Source organism: Argopecten irradians, chromosome 3, assembly GCF_041381155.1.
Source record: "Argopecten irradians isolate NY chromosome 3, Ai_NY, whole genome shotgun sequence".
NCBI classification, from domain to species: domain Eukaryota; kingdom Metazoa; phylum Mollusca; class Bivalvia; order Pectinida; family Pectinidae; genus Argopecten; species Argopecten irradians.
The window spans coordinates 48,181,711-48,203,168 of record NC_091136.1 but is presented as its reverse complement, the minus strand read 5'-3'; the positions used below and the strand labels follow the sequence as shown (position 1 = coordinate 48,203,168).

Here is a 21,458-nt window from a genome sequence, read left to right as displayed (position 1 = left end):
CATAAAACGTAAGCTTCATGCATATATTCAAAGGATAATTCAAGAAGTTAAATTGCGGAATACAAATATACTTTGTTTTGGGATGTATTAGAACCTGTCCAATCCAATATTGTGCCTCTTTGGCTACTGTAACTATCCAAAGGCTCAAGGTAAGATGTTGTGTATAAGTTGAAATGTTCATGTTAACTAAAAGTACTGTGCTACAAAGATTGTGGATATACTCACGTAAGAATTTTCTTAACGTGCAATGCTTAAAAGTTGTTGACTATGTAGACATTCCAAAGTAAAGAGATATTTCGTTACACAAGCACAGTTAATGAAAGTGATGAAGTATTCCAGCGTGGCTAGCGTCGTATAGATCCGCCAGATGGAAGGAGGCATTATAATTTGTTTGTATCACTGCATCATTGAACAATGTAGACCATAACTCTAATTCTTGACGAGCATGCATCCAAAGATGTAATCAAAATAATGACTACGAAATCCATCTCCAATGCCTAAACCAGTGGCAAAACTACCGTTAGAATTCAGCAAACAATACTGGAAATGGACCAATCAAAAGTATGCACTAAGACAAACTGGAGGACAATTATCAACACAGACTGATTAACACTCCTCAAATTAAGTCGAAATTAATCAAAGTTAGTCCGAAAGATTTGTGGAAATAGACCAGTCAAAAGTATATATATCGTCAGACAAACTGGTGAACAAATATCAAGAATATATTTTCACAAAACGTCGCTATTTACTAATATTAAGTGATAACTGGATGGAAGGCAAATATGAAAATTGTACGCTACTTGTTCAAAATGTCACAACAGGGAATACTGACAAACAGTACCGAAATGAATATAACGTGCATGCAGCATATGAATCACAAACATTCATGAGAGACACCGCACTATTAACATAAACAATATAATAATAAAACATTGTAAATCTCTGTTGGTCCAAGACAGAACTAATGTGATGACGAAGACGTCGTAGGTTTAGTGCCATCTCTCCTATCCATGTTGGAGGCTACCGAGTAATACCTGCAATGTATAAGATATACTGAAGTGGACAGTGATCAAGTATGCGCATATGGCAAGAAGGAAAATATTTGCCTAAATAATTTCAGCATAATTTCAAAGATATCACATGTTAATTTGAAGTCATACAAGCATAGTACACATTTTAGATCTTTGATATCTTTGATAGGTCCTACTGCAGTTCGCTTTTTGACGTTTCTATGGAAAAAAATGCCTTTTCAAATTTAAATACTGTACACTTATACTTAGCAGCCACCACCGTCTTGGTGACTAACATGTTGTTGGCATTATGAGTTAGCTCTGTTGTAAACAGACTCACATGTTGATGGCATTATGAGTTAGCTCTGTTGGAAACAGACTAACATGTTGATGGCATTATGAGTAAGCTCTGTTGGAAACAGACTAACATGTTGATGGCATTATGAGTTAGCTCTGTTGGAAACAGACTAACATGTTGATGGCATTATGAGTTAGCTATGTTGGAAACAGACTAACATGTTGATGGCATTATGAGTTAGCTATGTTGGAAACAGACTAACATGTTGATGGCATTATGAGTTAGCTATGTTGGAAACAGACTAACATGTTGATGGCATTATGAGTTAGCTATGTTGAAACAGACTTACATGTTGATGGCATTATGAGTTAGCTATGTTGGAAACAGACTAACATGTTGATGGCATTATGAGTTAGCTATGTTGGAAACAGACTAACATGTTGATGGCATTATGAGTTAGCTCTGTTGGAAACAGACTAACATGTTGATGACATTATGAGTTAGCTATGTTGAAACAGACTAACATGTTGATGGCATTATGAGTTAGCTATGTTGGAAACAGACTAACATGTTGATGGCATTATGAGTTAGCTATGTTGGAAACAGACTAACATGTTGATGGCATTATGAGTTAGCTCTGTTGGAAACAGACTAACATGTTGATGGCATTATGAGTTAGCTATGTTGGAAACAGACTAACATGTTGATGGCATTATGAGTTAGCTATGTTGGAAACAGACTAACATGTTGATGGCATTATGAGTTAGCTATGTTGAAACAGACTAACATGTTGATGGCATTATGAGTTAGCTATGTTGAAACAGACTTACATGTTGATGGCATTATGAGTTAGCTATGTTGGAAACAGACTAACATGTTGATGGCATTATGAGTAAGCTATGTTGGAAACAGACTAACATGTTGATGACATTATGAGTTAGCTCTGTTGGAAACAGACTAACATGTTGATGACATTATGAGTTAGCTATGTTGGAAACAGACTAACATGTTGATGGCATTATGAGTTAGCTCTGTTGGAAACAGACTAACATGTTGATGGCATTATGAGTTAGCTATGTTGGAAACAGACTAACATGTTGATGGCATTATGAGTTAGCTATGTTGGAAACAGACTAACATGTTGATGGCATTATGAGTTAGCTATGTTGGAAACAGACTAACATGTTGATGGCATTATGAGTAAGCTCTGTTGAAACAGACTAACATGTTGATGGCATTATGAGTTAGCTATGTTGTAAACAGACTAACATGTTGATGGCATTATGAGTTAGCTCTGTTGGAAACAGACTAACATGTTGATGGCATTATGAGTTAGCTATGTTGGAAACAGACTAACATGTTGATGGCATTATGAGTTAGCTATGTTGGAAACAGACTAACATGTTGATGGCATTATGAGTTAGCTCTGTTGGAAACAGACTAACATGTTGATGGCATTATGAGTTAGCTATGTTGGAAACAGACTAACATGTTGATGGCATTATGAGTTAGCTCTGTTGGAAACAGACTAACATGTTGATGGCATTATGAGTTAGCTATGTTGGAAACAGACTAACATGTTGATGGCATTATGAGTTAGCTCTGTTGAAACAGACTAACATGTTGATGCATTATGAGTTAGCTAAAACAGACTAACATGTTGATGGCATTATGAGTTAGCTATGTTGGAAACAGACTGGCATTAACATGTTGATGGCAGACTATGTTGATGCATTATGAGTTAGCTCTGTTGGAAACAGACTAACATGTTGATGGCATTATGAGTTAGCTCTGTTGGAAACAGACTAACATGTTGATGGCATTATGAGTTAGCTATGTTGGAAACAGACTAACATGTTGATGGCATTATGAGTTAGCTATGTTGGAAACAGACTAACATGTTGATGGCATTATGAGTTAGCTATGTTGGAAACAGACTAACATGTTGATGGCATTATGAGTTAGCTATGTTGGAAACAGACTAACATGTTGATGGCATTATGAGTTAGCTCTGTTGGAAACAGACTAACATGTTGATGACATTATGAGTTAGCTCTGTTGGAAACAGACTAACATGTTGATGGCATTATGAGTTAGCTATGTTGGAAACAGACTAACATGTTGATGGCATTATGAGTTAGCTATGTTGTAAACAGACTAACATGTTGATGGCATTATGAGTTAGCTATGTTGGAAACAGACTAACATGTTGATGGCATTATGAGTTAGCTCTGTTGGAAACAGACTAACATGTTGATGGCATTATGAGTTAGCTCTGTTGGAAACAGACTAACATGTTGATGGCATTATGAGTTAGCTCTGTTGGAAACAGACTAACATGTTGATGGCATTATGAGTTAGCTATGTTGGAAACAGACTAACATGTTGATGGCATTATGAGTTAGCTATGTTGGAAACAGACTAACATGTTGATGGCATTATGTTAGCTCTGTTGGAAACAGACTAACATGTTGATGGCATTATGAGTTAGCTCTGTTGGAAACAGACTAACATGTTGATGGCATTATGAGTTAGCTCTGTTGGAAACAGACTAACATGTTGATGGCATTATGAGTAAGCTCTGTTGAAACAGACTAACATGTTGATGGGCATTATGAGTTAGCTATGTTGTAAACAGACTAGACATACATGTTGATGGCATTATGAGTTAGCTATGTGGAGTTGAAACAGACTAACATGTTGATGGCATTATGAGTTAGCTATGTTGGAAACAGACTAACATGTTGATGGCATTATGAGTTAGCTATGTTGGAAACAGACTAACATGTTGATGGCATTATGAGTTAGCTCTGTTGGAAACAGACTAACATGTTGATGACATTATGAGTTAGCTCTGTTGAACAGACTACGATGGGTAAAACAGACTTACATGTTGATGGCATTATGAGTTAGCTATGTGAACAGACTAACATGTTGATGGCATTATGAGTTAGCTATAGTTGGAAACAGACTAACATGTTGATGGCATTATGAGTTAGCTATGTTGGAAACAGACTAACATGTTGATGGCATTATGAGTTAGCTCTGTTGAAACAGACTAACATGTTGATGGCATTATGAGTTAGCTCTGTTGGAAACAGACTAACATGTTGATGGCATTATGAGTAAGCTCTGTTGGAAACAGACTAACATGTTGATGGCATTATGAGTTAGCTCTGTTGGAAACAGACTTACATGTTGATGGCATTATGAGTTAGCTATGTTGGAAACAGACTAACATGTTGATGAGGCATTATGAGTTAGCTATGTTGAAAACAGACTAACATGTTGATGGCATTATGAGTTAGCTCTGTTGGAAACAGACTAACATGTTGATGGCATTATGAGTTAGCTATGTTGAAACAGACTTACATGTTGATGGCATTATGAGTTAGCTATGTTGGAAACAGACTTACATGTTGATGGCATTATGAGTTAGCTCTGTTGTAAACAGACTAACATGTTGATGGCATTATGAGTTAGCTCTGTTGAAACAGACTTACATGTTGATGACATTATGAGTTAGCTATGTTGAAACAGACTAACATGTTGATGGCATTATGAGTTAGCTATGTTGTAAACAGACTAACATGTTGATGGCATTATGAGTTAGCTATGTTGGAAACAGACTAACATGTTGATGGCATTATGAGTTAGCTTGTTGGAAACACGACTAACATGTTGATGGCATTATGAGTTAGCTCTGTTGGAAACAGACTAACATGTTGATGGCATTATGAGTTAGCTCTGTTGGAAACAGACTAACATGTTGATGGCATTATGAGTTAGCTATGTTGAAACAGACTAACATGTTGATGGCATTATGAGTTAGCTCTGTTGGAAACAGACTAACATGTTGATGGCATTATGAGTTAGCTATGTTGTAACAGACTAACATGTTGATGGCATTATGAGTTAGCTATGTTGGAAACAGACTAACATGTTGATGGCATTATGAGTTAGCTCTGTTGAAACAGACTAACATGTTGATGGCATTATGAGTTAGCTATGTTGAAACAGACTAACATGTTGATGGCATTATGAGTTAGCTCTGTTGTAAACAGACTAACATGTTGATGGCATTATGAGTTAGCTATGTTGAAACAGACTTACATGTTGATGGCATTATGAGTTAGCTTGTTGTTGAAACAGACTAACATGTTGATGGCATTATGAGTTAGCTCTGTTGAAACAGACTAACATGTTGATGGCATTATGAGTTAGCTCTGTTTGAAACAGACTAACATGTTGATGGCATTATGAGTTAGCTATGTTGGAACAGACAACATGTTGATGGCATTATGAGTTAGCTCTGTTGGAAACAGACTAACATGTTGATGGCATTATGAGTAGCATAGATGCTTGTTGAAAACAGACTAACATGTTGATGGCATTATGAGTTAGCTATGTTGGAAACAGACTAACATGTTGATGGCATTATGAGTTAGCTCTGTTGGAAACAGACTAACATGTTGATGGCATTATGAGTTAGCTATGTTGGAAACAGACTACATGTTGATGGCATTATGAGTTAGCTCTGTTGGAAACAGACTAACATGTTGATGACATTATGAGTTAGCTATGTTGAAACAGACTAACATGTTGATGGCATTATGAGTTAGCTATGTTGTAAACATGTGTCGCTCTGGTGATTTGCGATCAACAATTCATTAGCTTAGTTTTTGCCAGGTTTATTGTCTACCAATAGAGACATCCATGAAATATAAAGTTGTATGTTGTGTTAGCATATCAATATAAAAACAAACCTGTACAAGGATGTGCAATAGATGTGATACTTGACGATCATGAGTAGAGAGGCGACAATGCCATTGTGTATACATTATAACGTCCAAAACAGATACAAATGTTTGCATCATATATGATTCTTGACTGTCATGGATAGAAAGGTATACCCACATGTAGAGCGGAACACACAGAAGACAGATGACGGCAGCCAGCAGGAAGACAAACCCATTCATCCACCCAACCGTGGCGAAGTACAGTGTGTTGAGACAGAGGCCACTGAACAATGTACCAGCACTCTCTACCAACCCCAGCAGAGAAAACACAAACCCTGCAACAAATGAAGAGTAATTGACATCTGAATAACCAGAGAATCATTATAAATTAATTAAAGTAAACAACGACCACGCATTTAGCTTGCCAAATTAAGCCTGTTTTATTTTGAATTTGTCGACAAAAAAAAAGAAAAAAAGAAATCTTTATGGCCGAAAAATATTTTTGATATGACCCAAACCAGATTAAGTATGATTTGCTTGCTATGTAGACATCTGTCAGTTGGCAGAACTGTATCCTGACCCTCGTTAAATACGGTGAACAAACACTAATTCTATTCTGAATACTTAAGCGCAATGACGAATTCGTGAAATCACAAAAATGTATTTTTCGGTAATTGTACTCCATGGAAGTCACCTTGTTTGTCCAGCGAAGTGACCCCGGACAGCATAGAACTGGTCAACGGATATCCCAGATCCCCCATAAATCCTAATACGGGAACTGAAATGTAATTATTCCAGTTTCATTTTAGTAGATATCACAATAAACAATGGTTCATAGAATTTAAAATTTAATGGTACTATTCAATATAATGCGCCATGATCAATTTGTCCTTACCGCTTAATCATTTGAGGGTAAGCACAATGTTTAAGCAGCATTACATGCCTGGTTTATGACACTCGTGACCTCCCAGTGCAATGATTGGTAGACAATAAGAATGAGAGTGCTAACCTTCAGATTTATTTCTTATTAACATACATACCACTGAAAATCATGACGTCATCATAGGCGAATGTGAAAATAAAAAACGAGGCTGCAGTCATGATTGTCCCCGTGGTAACAATAGTGACGTCACTAACACATTTCTGAAACAGTCCCACCAAAAACAAGCCAACAAGTTTACAGCCCGAGAACATTGATAACAGCCATCCAATCTTTACAGACGTCCAACAAAAAGGAGAATCTAATACGTACAAAGATGCTACTGTCGTCACTCCCATGTCACGTAAACACGTGAGGATGTACGCGGCAAGGAGCGCGCACTGTAACGCGCGAGTAGATCTCGTAAGAACATCTCTTTTGTTTTCTGTTGTGGGTTGATGTGATTCTTCATTATGCTTGATATTGAGGTTTTCACTTTGTGGCGAACTAGAAAGACAGAAAGCAACAATGAAGAACGTACACACCATTACACCTATAGCAATGACATAAACAAAGAACTGTTCGACATATTGTATGATGTAGCCAACGAGGATTTGGCCCAGCATAGATGTAAACCCTTTGAAGAAAGCAATAACCGAAAAGAAGAAGGTTCGATCTTTTCCTGCTTCAGTTATGTCCGCAGCACAAGCATTTGATGTCTGTGAAGCGACAGTGTAAGTTCCAGAAAGTCCATAAAGAATAAAACCAGCATAGCTTATATCAATATCCAAGTCATAATGTATACAAACTGCAATGGAAGAGTATTTCAAAATGGCACCTGCAATGGCTGTAAACAACCCGATTTTCCTCCCGAATTTATCCGACAATCTTCCTATGACAAGGTTCGAGAAAATTGCCGGAATGTATGCCGCTATCAGGAAATAGGTATTGATGGTTGCGCTCCGTTTTTGAACTTGAACATCGGTGTTATTGGCGACTGTGATGTTCACTGCGCAATGTTCACTTTTTATTTGTGACAAGTTGACCCCCATATCCTTTACCACCCGACTACGTACGAGTTGTGGCCAGGCCTCATCGTCAATCATAATCGCAAAGTAATAGAGTGATACAACAAGACAGATATACACTCGCTGTAGGCAAAGAACTCCACTACAGTTTCTTCTTGGTTCCTCATGTATGACCGGAAGTAACGTCTGCTCGGACGATGGACATTTTTCTTCCCACTCCTCGGGCACGATTTCATTGTCTGAAGACCGATTTGTAGACACGTTGTCAATGTCATTATATGTTATATCCTGTTGGGAGTTAAAGTTTCCCACTGTGACTGTCGTCAGTACCTGTTTTTTCTTTGTCTGAGAATAACCAGTTGTGTCTAAATGAGTTCGATTCCATTGTATGTTGCTTGCTGATTCTGAATTATGTGCTTGTTCCAATAACGGCTTGCTTTCATTTGCGTATGACATCGCGACCATTTTGATACAACTCGTTAGCTAACTATTATAGTTGTTATCATTGCCAGCCTAGTAATATCAAGTTCACGACCTTGAAACAATTACGGTTACACTTGTCTGATGTTCTGTACCAGCGGGATCACCAAGAGTGTGTGACCTACATATAGGTTATCTACGCAGGCGATAGCTTAAGCTCTGCTCGGGTTTGAAAATTTCGTTTCATTGTCTTTATGGGGGAAATTGATACATGTACATGCTTTTGTGTTTTTACTTTGCTATGTTTAGATGAATTATCATTCTCTTCTAGTAAATATTTATGCATTGTTTCATAATTAATTGAAATAAATAAAAGTTTTGACAATACAATTATCTACCCATTTTCTGGTGGATAATGTGAGCTCGAGTAAGTGATATAAACCTAATCCACATGAAAACAAGTCCTTAACTGTTTCTGATTTTGTCTTAGAAAACCATTGAAAGTGTTCTATGTTATTTTTCTTCTCTCTAAGTTTGAAACTTCTCATATTCATCGAGGTTTGTAAAGTTCGTATTAAAACTTTTGTAAAGTTATTGAATAATTAAATTTAAATAATGATTTTCTACGTGTACACGATCTATTCCGATCTGTACGGGTAAAACGTGTGATATTGCATGCGACACTTACCACTATGTCAATAGTATATTGGTGCTTTTATGGATCTGAACCATCATATACAAAAGCATTCACATATTGTATGTTTTATGACAGTTTTGTGATGGTGAAAATTACAAGAAATACAACTTTAAAAAGACTATACTAAAACCGTTCGTCTTGTATTCTTGTACGTTTTCCGTTTTATTACTGGAGTTTGCAGTTGTTGACCATTGGTCGTAATAAACGTGTTGCCTTCCGACAGATGTTGCCGACTATACTGAAGACATCACAATAGGTTATCCTGACGTCATTGAATTCGGAATGACGCTTTACGCTATATTTGGGTACGACTCAGCGTCAAGACAGATTATGACGTTACATCTAAAGGTATTCCCTCGATCTATTTTTGACACAGGTTACTGGACTCGCGTGAGATATATAGTTTCAGTCCAGTAATCTTGCGTGCTTTTCGCCGCTGATTTCGGGATTGATATTTCATTTGATAAATACTTACAAACACATCAGCCAATCAATACACAGCAAAAACACCAGTCATATAATACCTGTTGGAAAAGATCATGTATTGAACATCATGATGTCATCAGTAAATGAGCTGTTTGCCTAAACGATATAAATCACCCATGTTCAGTTGTTCAGTGTTTTGGTGTGGCTTCTCTGTCGACACAATTCAGCTTGTATCATAATCAAGATTTAACCTACATGATGTTGTCTACTTTGAAGTAGAACGCGCTCATTCTTTAGGAGTCACTGGTCCATACGTTTTGTGGAATTCTTACGTATATATTGCTCTCGTATGATCCATGTTAATTATGGTTTCTTTATTATATTACATTATGGTTCATTTTTAACCTTAACCTCAAATTAAATGAACACTCAGAAAACCACTCTTCGGAGTAGTTAAATGTAGAATACGTAATACATAGCCAGGCATAATTATTTTATACCACCCCCTACCTAGACAAACACTATGAGTAGTTAAAGGTATTGTACATTACTACAATAATCTATGCATAGGAAAGGGTGTTTTATTTCAAAAGGTGTGTTCAGATTGAAAATATTAAAACATGTATGTTTAATATCAGTATTCAAGCCGAGTAAACCCGGTGTTAACACTATTATTTCTATTCAGTGTTATGTGAGCTCATCCGTGATACAGATAGTCTTTCACTAGTGGTGACGGGCTTTCATTAAAATCTTAAACACATAATTGATTATAATGAAGACGTGGAGTATTTAATCCTGATGTTTTATAGATATCCAGTGCCCCTCACGACAGAGACAACAGCGTGTACACTGTAAAAAGCTAGCACGTCATTGAGAATGCATCAGAATTAATTAATCATACTTGTGGAACAGGAGCCCAACTTGGCTCAGACAGTTAGACGTGATCGGCAGGAAGTATAGTGTGGGGACGCGTTGGTATTTAATGACAGCAAAAGAAGGTAAATGTATTACTTATTACCTTTGATATTTAATGCATAACTTACTTTGATATATCCTGCTGAATCTTGGTCAATTATTCCTCTATCATAGTAGCAAGCATATCCATTGATTCAATGAAACCGAGATTGTAAAGGTTAGAAATATTTTAAAAGTCAGTTTACCAATGGTGCTTTCCCGTTGCTAATTTCTAGTTCATCCACCTTTCTCGATATAAATACTCACCAATATGAATTCAATATTTGTTGCAACATTCTTACATAGAAAAATGTATCTTGTATATAAAATTGCTAGTATATTTAATTCAAATGCTATGTAGTTTGATAAGCTATAGTCTCCTTTATAATGTCTAGTACACACATATCCATATGGTTCAATATTTGTCGCGACTATGACAGTCCTCGGATGATTGATGTATTCTGGTCCAGACTATCTTTGACCAGTGACCAAAGACACGTTGGAGACCTACTAGCTTGTCACACCACATAAATAATAAAGCCCCAGTCCGTTATACACTACACGGACAAGACCTACAGATGTAATAGCATCCTCACTTCCGCTCTAGCAACATCACCAGGAAAATATACGTTTTGTAGGGATTTAATCACCATGGAAACCTGGTAGTAATCGATTAATTTCGTTCTTTGGTATGACGAAAAGCATTGAATCTTCCTGAGTATCGAATATCAAATCAAAGAGATCATACAGTCAACTTATTCTTAGGGATCAGCGTACAGCAGTGACTTGAGATTGTAAATGAATGCTAACAGTCTTTCCTTTCGGGAAGTTTTTTAATAAGGGTTTCAAAGATGCCAAAATACACCATAGATCATTGCACCGAATGAAGACATCTTACTATATTCCAAGTATGGGAGCGACGTAATAGACTTCAGTCTGCCAATGGTGCAATGGCTATACTTTCCTGAAATACCTTGTTCCGTTCTAAGAATAAATCAATATCAAAACTTTATTTGCAATGGAAAATGAAGCTGAAGCGTTGGATGGAATACGGTAGGTTGTTATAGTGTATAAGTAAACTGACGTGAAACAATTTGATACATTGTCTGAAATATGTGTTAAGTCAATATGTTAATGTTATCTATACTTTCAATTGTGTTCATTTTGATAGATTGATAGTGAAGCCAATGTAATATCATCGAAAAACAATTCTGTTTGCGGATGATAATCATTTGATGAATATTTCTCGTGAGAGAGCAATACCAGGATATATAGCTGTGTTAGTGTAAACATTGGTTTTTAAAGGTTTATGATAATTTGACCACTGGTTTCAGAAAACTAGATCTTTTAAACAGGTTATCAGTAGATGCAAAGACAACAAAGAATTTCAAATTTGGATAATGGTCACAGCTTCAATTAATATCTACATATGGCGCCACGGTCTGTTATTAGACCATAAATGCTCCCGATTAAACACATTCAATCACAATTACAACACAAATTAATTTATAGATAGTGGGAAACAGTAATCCAACGATTAGCATGGCATAACCATTGGTTATTGAAAGCAAAATAGGGTTTGGACATTAGTTGTAAGAATTTGAACCTTGGCTTGTAAAAAGCGAAGACATGGGAAAATTATGCAATCAATGTAATGAAAACAAGCATTAGGTGTGGACACATGGATGCCATCTGTTTATGACGGTGCATTCCATTACGTATGACGTCACAGTTTTACTTAAATATGAACATATTTTAAAGTATGATATATGTAATTCAAATGTTTAATGACCCATTTTGATCCTTGTTCAATGTACTTGTTCTATCATGACAAAACCGTCTTTATTAATTAATGTTTTATTTAGTTATACAACATGTAGTTGTTTTCTGGTACATAAACAGTCAACTTCCTCTTCGCCATACTCGTATTAGTAGTCTATAATAGTATATTGTATTTAAAGTTCGTTTCCGGTCATGATTGTCTTATAATTATAAAACAAAATCTTGATTTTTCTTTATTTATATATTAGCAGATTCAGTACATTAAAAAGACTTCCATTTTGGAAAATTCTAATTGTTAATGGTTTGCTTCTCAATGTAGTTCTTGGTTGACTTTCCTCTGTTGAAACTGCATGATTCTTTATCAAGCATTCCGTTTATTTATCTTCGGGATCTGAAGAGCCTCTTACCAAATATGAGATAACCTGGATTATTTTGTGTGTGTCGGTTTTCTTATCAGGAGACTCATACGCCTCCAAAATACTCCGTAATTCGCCTTCCTATGAAGCTTCGATTTCCCTTGCCTTCACATTTTCAGCATGATTCAGCATTGCTTCGTGGCAGTTGTGGTTTTCCTGAGGACACTGTTCAGCAGTAATGCGGGTTACTCTATCTGTAATTCATATTTAAAATGAGGTTGATTGTGATACAAAATAGGGGGGGGGTTAAAAAAGTTCAATGTCTGTCATGACTACTGACACTGTATACGTTTTCCACTCCCATTGGCTGCGGTTAGTTAGAGGGGTTGGTTGTTGGAGGGACAGGAACGTCAGGGAGTTATCAATGAGAGCGAGTGTGTCTCGAATACTTGGGCCGGGCTGTGTTGGCAGTGGTATACCCTGGATACGCTCCGTGAGTATAGATTGTCCACAGTGTATCCAGATTACGTACAACACCTCTGATCAATGTCGATTTACAGAAGTCGAATTAAGGTTTTTATGTACTGTTTACATTAATCTCAAAGGTTCTTTCCGACCTGTTTGATATTTGTAATAAGTAATTGAATGTGTGCGGATTTCTACCATTTGGTACGGTATGTGTCGGTATCTTCAGCTTACAAGACTAGAGAAATACCTTATTTTTCTAGAGAAATACGGACACCATCATCTTACTGTTGGTATTTATTGGTAATAGAAATCGCCGCAAATTAAATTTTAACAAATATTTATCTTAAAAACACTATGTAAATGTACTGCATTGTTTGTCGGTGTGACAAGCTGTTCGTCCGATGAATGTGATTGCTCGAGTGAGGCTAAATAAACATTAAATACATTTGTTGACGGATTCAATATTCTGTAAAAAGGCCAATCGAAGTAAGTACACTGAAGCTGGTGTTTTACATGGGGGACCTAGACCGAACGTTGATCTATAACAACTCGTGGCGTGGACTCAATGGGCCAGACATATTTAAAGGACTTTACAAAAAAAACGTGAACTCGTATATAGCGATCCAGAACGGTAATGCACATCGATGACTTTTAGCGGCGTGCATTTCACGGTAATCAATTAGTGTTTTGTGTATATTAATGAGTGAGGCGGTGTGAGATATGGATAAACTAGGACACACACGAGACGTGATATCCAAACTATTAGAAGGGGAACTCTGGTTGTGTCGAATAGGTATGTAGTGTGAAATTTGTCCTATTATCGAATACATCGGTGACATGCTATAATACGTAATTCGAAGCACATTTGTAATTTGTTGCAAACTAATTTTATAATGAACAAAAAGTCATTGATACAGTTTGTGTTACCTTGAATACAGAAATACAGAATGTTTTGTGAATTCTATATTTTATCACATATGTATTTCAAGTAAGAAATTGTCTTGAAGTAAAATGTTAGCTCATTTGATCTAGGGAAGCAGATGTTAGCAAACTTGGTTGACGACTTTTGAAATGTACCAATGATGGTAAGCTCCGTTGATATTGTATTTAGGTAGGTTTGGGGATTGTATGGATATTTAGATGTCTTAATTTGTAGATCAATTACTTTCATTATTAATACGTTTAAAAACTATTGAATGGTAGAATGTTCTTAGACTTATTTCGTTAGGTACAAAATGTAGGATGTAATATCTCCCTATTGTAATATTTGATATATATTCTTTTAGTGATGTTAATTCTAAAAGTGGTGTCGTTTATTGACAGGTTGATTATCACCTGTCTATATTAGAAGGTTAATTATGTATTTTGGAAGATTCACTGGAATTAAATTATTGTCATGACATTGTAAGGGCGATGGCGTAAATTAAAGAAGTGTTTATGTCGAAGTAGACGAGTGGTGGAACTTTATGTAGGGAGATGACGAACATTCCTGATGCAGTTTGTTAGTGCAGTTTTTATAGGTTGTGTAACCTGTATGTATTATGATCGCAGTAGATCGTTGCAGTTTTAACAGGCTTCATGACAATACATATTAAGTCTAGACAATGAAATGTTTCCCACCTGAAAAAGTACAGTTCCCTTGGTGACATGGTTGTTATTTGATGTTTACTTTACCACTAACTGGGGGTCAACCTAGGACGATCAATAACTGATTGAATACCCACAGTTTACATATTATGATGAGATCTGTAATTAACTAAACAAAAAAACATTGATTTTTGTTTATTTACCGAAGAACAAAAGGCTTGCAATCGGTAGTCAGGAAAGTTGAGAGCCTTATATCAGTTATCAGAATGTCTAGACAATTGTGTTTAAAACTAAGCTTTTGACAGTTAACCCTAACTTTACAATGGATCGTAGGACAGGGTTGAATTTCAGTCTTGTTTGTACGTGAGTTTTAAGGGAAATTCATTTCCGAAACTATTTATTTATGCTCGAAACTCGTTTATTGATCAATGAAACACAATAGCTTTGTTGTCCCGTCTAAAACACACTTCTTCCATTTTCGTTTCAATAACACAGATGAAATAGGAATACGTTTATTGTTCTTGAATTCCAGAAATGTTAATTGCATAAACATGAAAACAAATGAATTGACCTTCGAGATCATTGTTGTGTTTTAGCAGTATAGAACAACCATCAAAGTACTCTTTTTACAAGAATAGTTTTACCATCTAGAATAACAAATACCATCACATATACATTTTTTTCAACTGAAGACCATATCTTAAGTTATTGTACACCGTACCCTTAATTCTATAAATGACATGCTTCATTTGCCTGGCTAAAGCGTTTTAATCATATGATCATTTGGTTAATGTGAATTTGAGACACTTCATATGAATAATAATATGAATGAATAGTTGTTAACAGACGGTAGAATTTACTATTTTAATGACAATAGAATATGTCAAAACAGGAAGAGCTATAATGGAATCCCTAATGTGTGGATTCATTTCGTAGTGATTTCAAACGATTTGACAGTAAGTATTTAACCTTTATGTTTTACGTAAATTAACCATTTTAGCTGAAAAGAATATAGCAAGGTTTATAAATGTTGCTGGCTAGCATGATGAGATTTTACACTATACTGCGGTACGAGATAAACACACAAAGGTTGTATTGCGACCGGGACATGACCTTGCTGATTGTTCCCTTATATTAGTTTCCTATGATCAAATGCAGAGTTGTAAAGGACATTTCTTATATCAAACGCTGTTTTCTTTTCTACTATAATAGCATTTCATTATACATCTATAATTGCTCTGCCAAAACATCTGATGAGTGTATGTGTCATCGTTCTTCTGTGGAAATACATACCGTATCGGATTTAATCTATTCATCGATATACATGCTATTCTCAAGTGAACAAAAGACACCCGTGTGGGATTTCACTTACCGCATTTTACAAAATAGCGGTACATTTACAGAACAAATATCTGCCAGCTAGTATTTGTATTGGCTTTCACCTGACACAAAACAAATAAATTGCCTTTATATTATGCATTGAAATTAACCTGTTATGTATAAATGGAATATATTAGCATGTCGTGTTTATTGAAACCTAGTCCTAATTTCGCGTAATGATAGCGTGAGCTTCCCCCTTAGATGAGAATCAATGGGCGGGGAAAACGAAGAGATATCAGTTCTACCTCACAGACAGAGAGGGTCCCATTCCTTGATGGTCAGCAATCCTGGCCCTGCACGTTGAGGGCATTGTACTTTGGGAGGCTGTGGTATGTTAATTCCGTGTGGCTTTATATTGTACTATCTTTATAAAGCATAACAGCAAACATTACTCAGGTGTTATTCAGATAGCCAGTGAAAGATTCTGGAGGCGGGAGAGGTAGGAAAGATCGAATAGAATCGTGTGACTTTACATTTATCCCTTAACCTGTCAATGTGAAAAGACTTTATTCTCACCTAATTCAAAAACAGATGTTCTCCAAACAACCATGTTGAAATTCATCTTAGCTGGCATCTTCATACTATCCGTACATCCAGCATGTTAGGATTAGTGTTACGCTTGGCCCTCACAACTAGTGTGTTTAAAAACTTGAACTCCTACCTAGCGAGTTACGGTTGGAATCATAACCAACCAGTAAGGTCAATAGCTAACGACTCGCACCAAGCGTAGTAAGGTTTACTCAAAACTAACCTGTTTAACTAACATAATATTATTACGGTTACGTTGTACTCATACCGAACGTGTTATAAATTTTGACCCAATGATTTCGCCACACATTAACGATCTTGGTATTTAAAGTAGACGAACATTTAAACTACATATAAAATGTTTCCAACATATCAATGAATCATTTTACTCCCTGGTGTATATTGTATATAACAGGGTATTGAAATATTTATGTAGCATAATGGTGAGATAATGAGATACTACTAAAATGAAATATACACGACAGCGTTTACATAGAAAGCATGCTTTACTCACCTGATAGGAAATAAGTTTATTTAAATATGTATTCAGAGAAATATAAATATTTAAATGATATTCTATACAGTTTTGCCATGATATAGGTAATGTTTCTGTACACCGAGGTCATAGTGAGTTATAGGGATTTGACTGATTATAGGCTGCAGGTGGAACCTTATACTCAAGTATCACGAGCCCAGTGAAAAAAGCATATCACGTATACATACACTGTATTTAGTTAACGGTTATCAATAGCTCTCTCACTCGCCGGTTATCATATATAGCCGTTATAAGGTAAAATGTTAATTAAAGATTACCATGAGACATGTTCGATAAACCCTTTATATTGATTTCATTTAGTCTTGAACACATATAATATACGAATATAAACACTTGTAGAACGAAATATTTCTTCAAAATTTACCGAATGATTCTTTTATATTGTAATCGATCATCTAGGGTAGATATTTTATGATATGTCACGTACCTACTCCTACAATCTGGCCAAGGTATGATTTAACAGGAGACAAGGTATGTAAATTTAGTAATGCAATAATAGTTAGCACATTTAGTGGTTACATCTATAGTCAGTCGTGGAGAGATGCAACACTTTATACAATATGTGAATATTTAAATGTGTATTTCAAGACTTGACAATTTTGATAAATTTATATTATATACAATGTAGTTAGGTTTATTTGAATTTAAGAACATTTATTTATTTTTGATATATCTATTAACGAGTATCGCAATTTAAGTTAAAATGTACTAATTATTAACATAACAAGTGGTGATTACTCGAGCCTTGGACTAATTAAATCAAAATTAGTAAAAGAATTTGTTCGATTCTAAGGCAATACATACGTACTAATCTTCTTTTGATTTATTCAAATTTCGGGAAATGTGTCATTTTAATTATTAAGTCGTATTCCATCTGGTCTTATGTAAAGGTAATTATAAGTTCATGCATTAGAGATGTATATTTGAATCTAACATGTACCAGTATTTTATATTGTAAGTGGTGTTTATTTGAGTCTTGTATCAGGGTGGACACTCTGTAGATATCTACTTAATAAAACTAAATCCCAGTTACCCACACAATTCAACAAGAGTCTCTGCGTCAGCAAATAGAACATATCCACTTATATCTATTTATTCTAATGTAATTAAGCAAACGTTCTCTTCCGATTATCGGTGGCTGAAAGTGTATTAGTGTGACCACCATTGGTCGTTATGCAGATCAAACATGGGCCCACAAAACTCGTCACATACAACAATGGACGGTAAACATTGTCGATCCGCGCGGATTTCTATCTTAACATTCGTTACGTGTCGACTAAAGTTCCACTACACTGATTGAAATCCATAAATAAATACACACTAATTGACTTAATTCAAGATCATTAAAATCAATTAAAGGTCATATAAATAAAATAAATAGGTTTTAAAATCCAACAAAAATCACTTACGACACGTTAGGTATTTAGGTACTCGAAAATATATTTGCATTATACTGATTAGGTCAAGCATAGCTACCATGGCAGTAATTAGTATTAACATCACCGAAAATATTGTTTGGACTACCTTACATATTTCAACGCCAAAAAGTATAGGGGATATTGTATGAAGTAATACGTTTAAATATTAAAAAAAAAACTTGTCGGACGATTGTGTTGTCCAAAAATTACATTTACATAATTCTTTAGTCATGATCACGCGTAGACAATTTCCATTAAACAGGACTCAAATTACACATTATATAAAGAGCACTTGGTATTGAACCCATACGTATGTCACATGTACAGGTGTTTAAAAGGGGTAGTTTGGCCTTGGGTATACTTCTACCGTGTTCCAGAATACCTTATAGGATAGGTTAACATAAAACAGACAGACCTATATCTAGCTATATATTCAGGTTTTTATCTTCATCATATTCTTGCGTTTTGTGGGGACTGGGTCGTCGGAATTTGGGTTCGGTCAGATATAGAGAACTTCTCTCAACAATCACATTATGAAATAGATTTGTGTTGGCAAACTTCAAAATTTAATCATTGATTTTTCTGTAAGTCTATAAACAAATATACAAATTGGTGTGGTACATCATGTATTACCAAAGAATGCCTAGGCTCATTTTTTTAATTCTTCAAATGCCATTCTTGAATTTTACCCTACATAAGATATCCAAAATAATACTACACTATTCTAATCGAATAACTTTTGGAGGATGTCGTCCGCTGGGACTATATCATTTTAATTTTTAGAAGTTGCCATGCAAAAACACAAAAAAACTGAGTTTTTGGTTTCGTCCCCTTAGCTTAGTGTTTCATAAGAAAAAAGACACATTCTTCAATCGTGTGGGACGACAAGACAATTTCGATTTAGATAAATACACACTGGATTATAATCGGATTGAAGTCGCTGGTGTGATGGACATGTAACATACACCTTCGTGTAACCTTATTAAGTAAATCCCATCGATCAAATATTTTTTATGTGTTCATAATCTAATGCCATGAATGTACGTAATGATACGAGGTTCTTCGACAAAACAACTTACAACTTTTACATTTGAACTTGTTTTGATTTGAATATTTGAATTCTAACTGCTAGCCTAAATATATGTTTAGCTCGCTTCCCCTAAAAACTAAGTATGCTACATTTCCAAGGATACGACAAATTTCCAAAATAATGAATTGTTTCATTACTTAAATAAGCTATTTACATTCCCGTTAATCAACAATACTGGAGAAGAAAGGTTTCAGGCAACCATACGGACATCAGTATCTTTTTACTTGCTTTAAATTGCTTGGAGTGGACGAACCAGTAACAACCAAACCAGGGCAGTTACTTTGTATCTCACAATAACACGACATTACAGACATATTTTCATTCTCACTTTAAGTATTTTTGATGTTCTTTCCCTGGCAATCTTCTTTTAATTCTTTTTGCAGCCAGTTTCTCAAGTTGATGCCAATGTTTACGGTCGATGCATGTAAAATGATTCTTGGAGAATATGTTGTACATCCTGTAAATATTTGAGATATCAATATAACATTTTTAAATCTTTCTATCGCGTTTTCAATTTGTTTCAGGAGCTTAAGCATCAGTGACGCCAAACCTCGAGAGATGGTCAGCCGTGCCGTATTCATGTACCCTGACCTTGACAAGTCATCTGTGCGCGCTCTCAAGGTCGAGGAAAGAATTCTGGAGCTCAAGGTTGTCAACATTGACGTAGCCAAAAAGAGTGTGGCATTGGACTTACGAAAATCACAAAATGAAATGAAGAAACGTTTACGAAAGTATAGAGATAGACAGAGAGATATATCAAAGCTGAAAAACACTCCAGAGCCTAAAGATCAAACTATTGAAGACTTTGTCGCAAACAACACCCAGCACAGGGCGTTCACAAGAAGTGCATTGCGTCCGAAGACTAGTCCAGCTGTGTTGACTTCCAAACCGTCAGGTCGAGGAGGGAGACAATCTGTTGCGCAGGAGGAAGAGTTCGAGGTGGACCCCTCGTTTTTCACAGATCAACATAGGTCTAAAATCGATCTCCGACCGAGCACAGCGCGAGTGTTTAATGGTGATAAAGCTGCTCTTCGGAAGAAATCTCGTCTTGGAAGTCTCGGAAGACGAGATGAGCAAGTGAGATACTTTGACGATGATGAGCTACAAGATCGAGAATCGTTTTACAATCAGATGGTAGAGTGGAGGAAAAGCAAGGAAATTAACAACTTCGAGTCGCTCGACCATAAGGTTGGCAGTTTCTGTGAACAAAACGACGATGATATTAAGCGGAGAATACAACGCAATTCGTGTCTTCGTCAAATTAATCATTCTGTGATGGAGTTCCGAAGGATAAAACAAAAAGAACAAAACGACGCGCTGCGTGCAACATCACCTTCCTCGCGACCAAACTCGTCGGGAATTAAAACTGGTATAAGCAATACAAAAGCAACAGTGGAAGTTGTTTCTAGAAAAACAAAAGGATTACATTCTCGAGCTAAAGAATCGTCCGGTAGTCTTTAATATATCTTCCAAGTGTTTTAGCAAATTTGCTATTATATTTTCCTGGATTGCGATAAATTATTATTTTTTCGGTTATAAATAGTAACCTGCTTCTCACAGACGAACTTATGACAGTGATGCATAATCAGATGTGTTTACAATAGATGTGAGATCAAGTTGTCTCTTTACTTTGTTTCTCCGTATTAAAATTATCATCGTTATGCAAAGTTACATGTTTTTTTTAATAGAAGTGGTAACATAAATGGTTGTATTTGAAGATTTGTACTTGTTCAATTATATTTCTACAGCAAAACTGCAAGGCAGAAGTTGGCACACTACATTATATATCAATTTGATAAATG

General features: G+C 35.8%; 2 protein-coding genes across 9 annotated transcripts; one reads left to right on the top strand and one right to left on the bottom strand.

Annotated features, from left to right (window-relative positions):
• Window positions 1–34: 34 nt before the first annotated feature.
• Window positions 35–8,470, bottom strand: LOC138318884 (lysosomal proton-coupled steroid conjugate and bile acid symporter SLC46A3-like). 2 transcript variants are annotated; one of them, XM_069261685.1, is made up of 4 exons: window positions 7,088–8,470; window positions 6,742–6,825; window positions 6,226–6,382; window positions 35–1,034 (listed from the first exon to the last, which is right to left on the bottom strand). In XM_069261685.1, the coding sequence occupies exons 1-4, from the start codon at window positions 8,457–8,459 to the stop codon at window positions 962–964; spliced, it is 1,686 nt and encodes a 561-aa protein (XP_069117786.1). In that variant the 5' UTR covers window positions 8,460–8,470; the 3' UTR covers window positions 35–961. The 2 variants fall into 2 exon arrangements, with proteins under 2 accessions (XP_069117786.1, XP_069117788.1); XM_069261687.1 differs by having other exon boundaries at window positions 7,300–8,470.
• Window positions 8,471–10,253: 1,783 nt separating this feature from the next.
• On the top strand, window positions 10,254–21,317 carry LOC138318883 (uncharacterized). 7 transcript variants are annotated; one of them, XM_069261680.1, is made up of 2 exons: window positions 10,254–10,535; window positions 20,181–21,317. In XM_069261680.1, the coding sequence occupies exon 2, from the start codon at window positions 20,215–20,217 to the stop codon at window positions 21,115–21,117; it is 903 nt and encodes a 300-aa protein (XP_069117781.1). In that variant the 5' UTR covers window positions 10,254–10,535; window positions 20,181–20,214; the 3' UTR covers window positions 21,118–21,317. The 7 variants fall into 7 exon arrangements, with proteins under 7 accessions (XP_069117781.1, XP_069117780.1, XP_069117783.1 ...); XM_069261679.1 differs by lacking the exon at window positions 10,254–10,535 and adding an exon at window positions 10,845–11,544; XM_069261682.1 differs by lacking the exon at window positions 10,254–10,535 and adding an exon at window positions 11,593–13,122.
• Window positions 21,318–21,458: the final 141 nt, after the last annotated feature.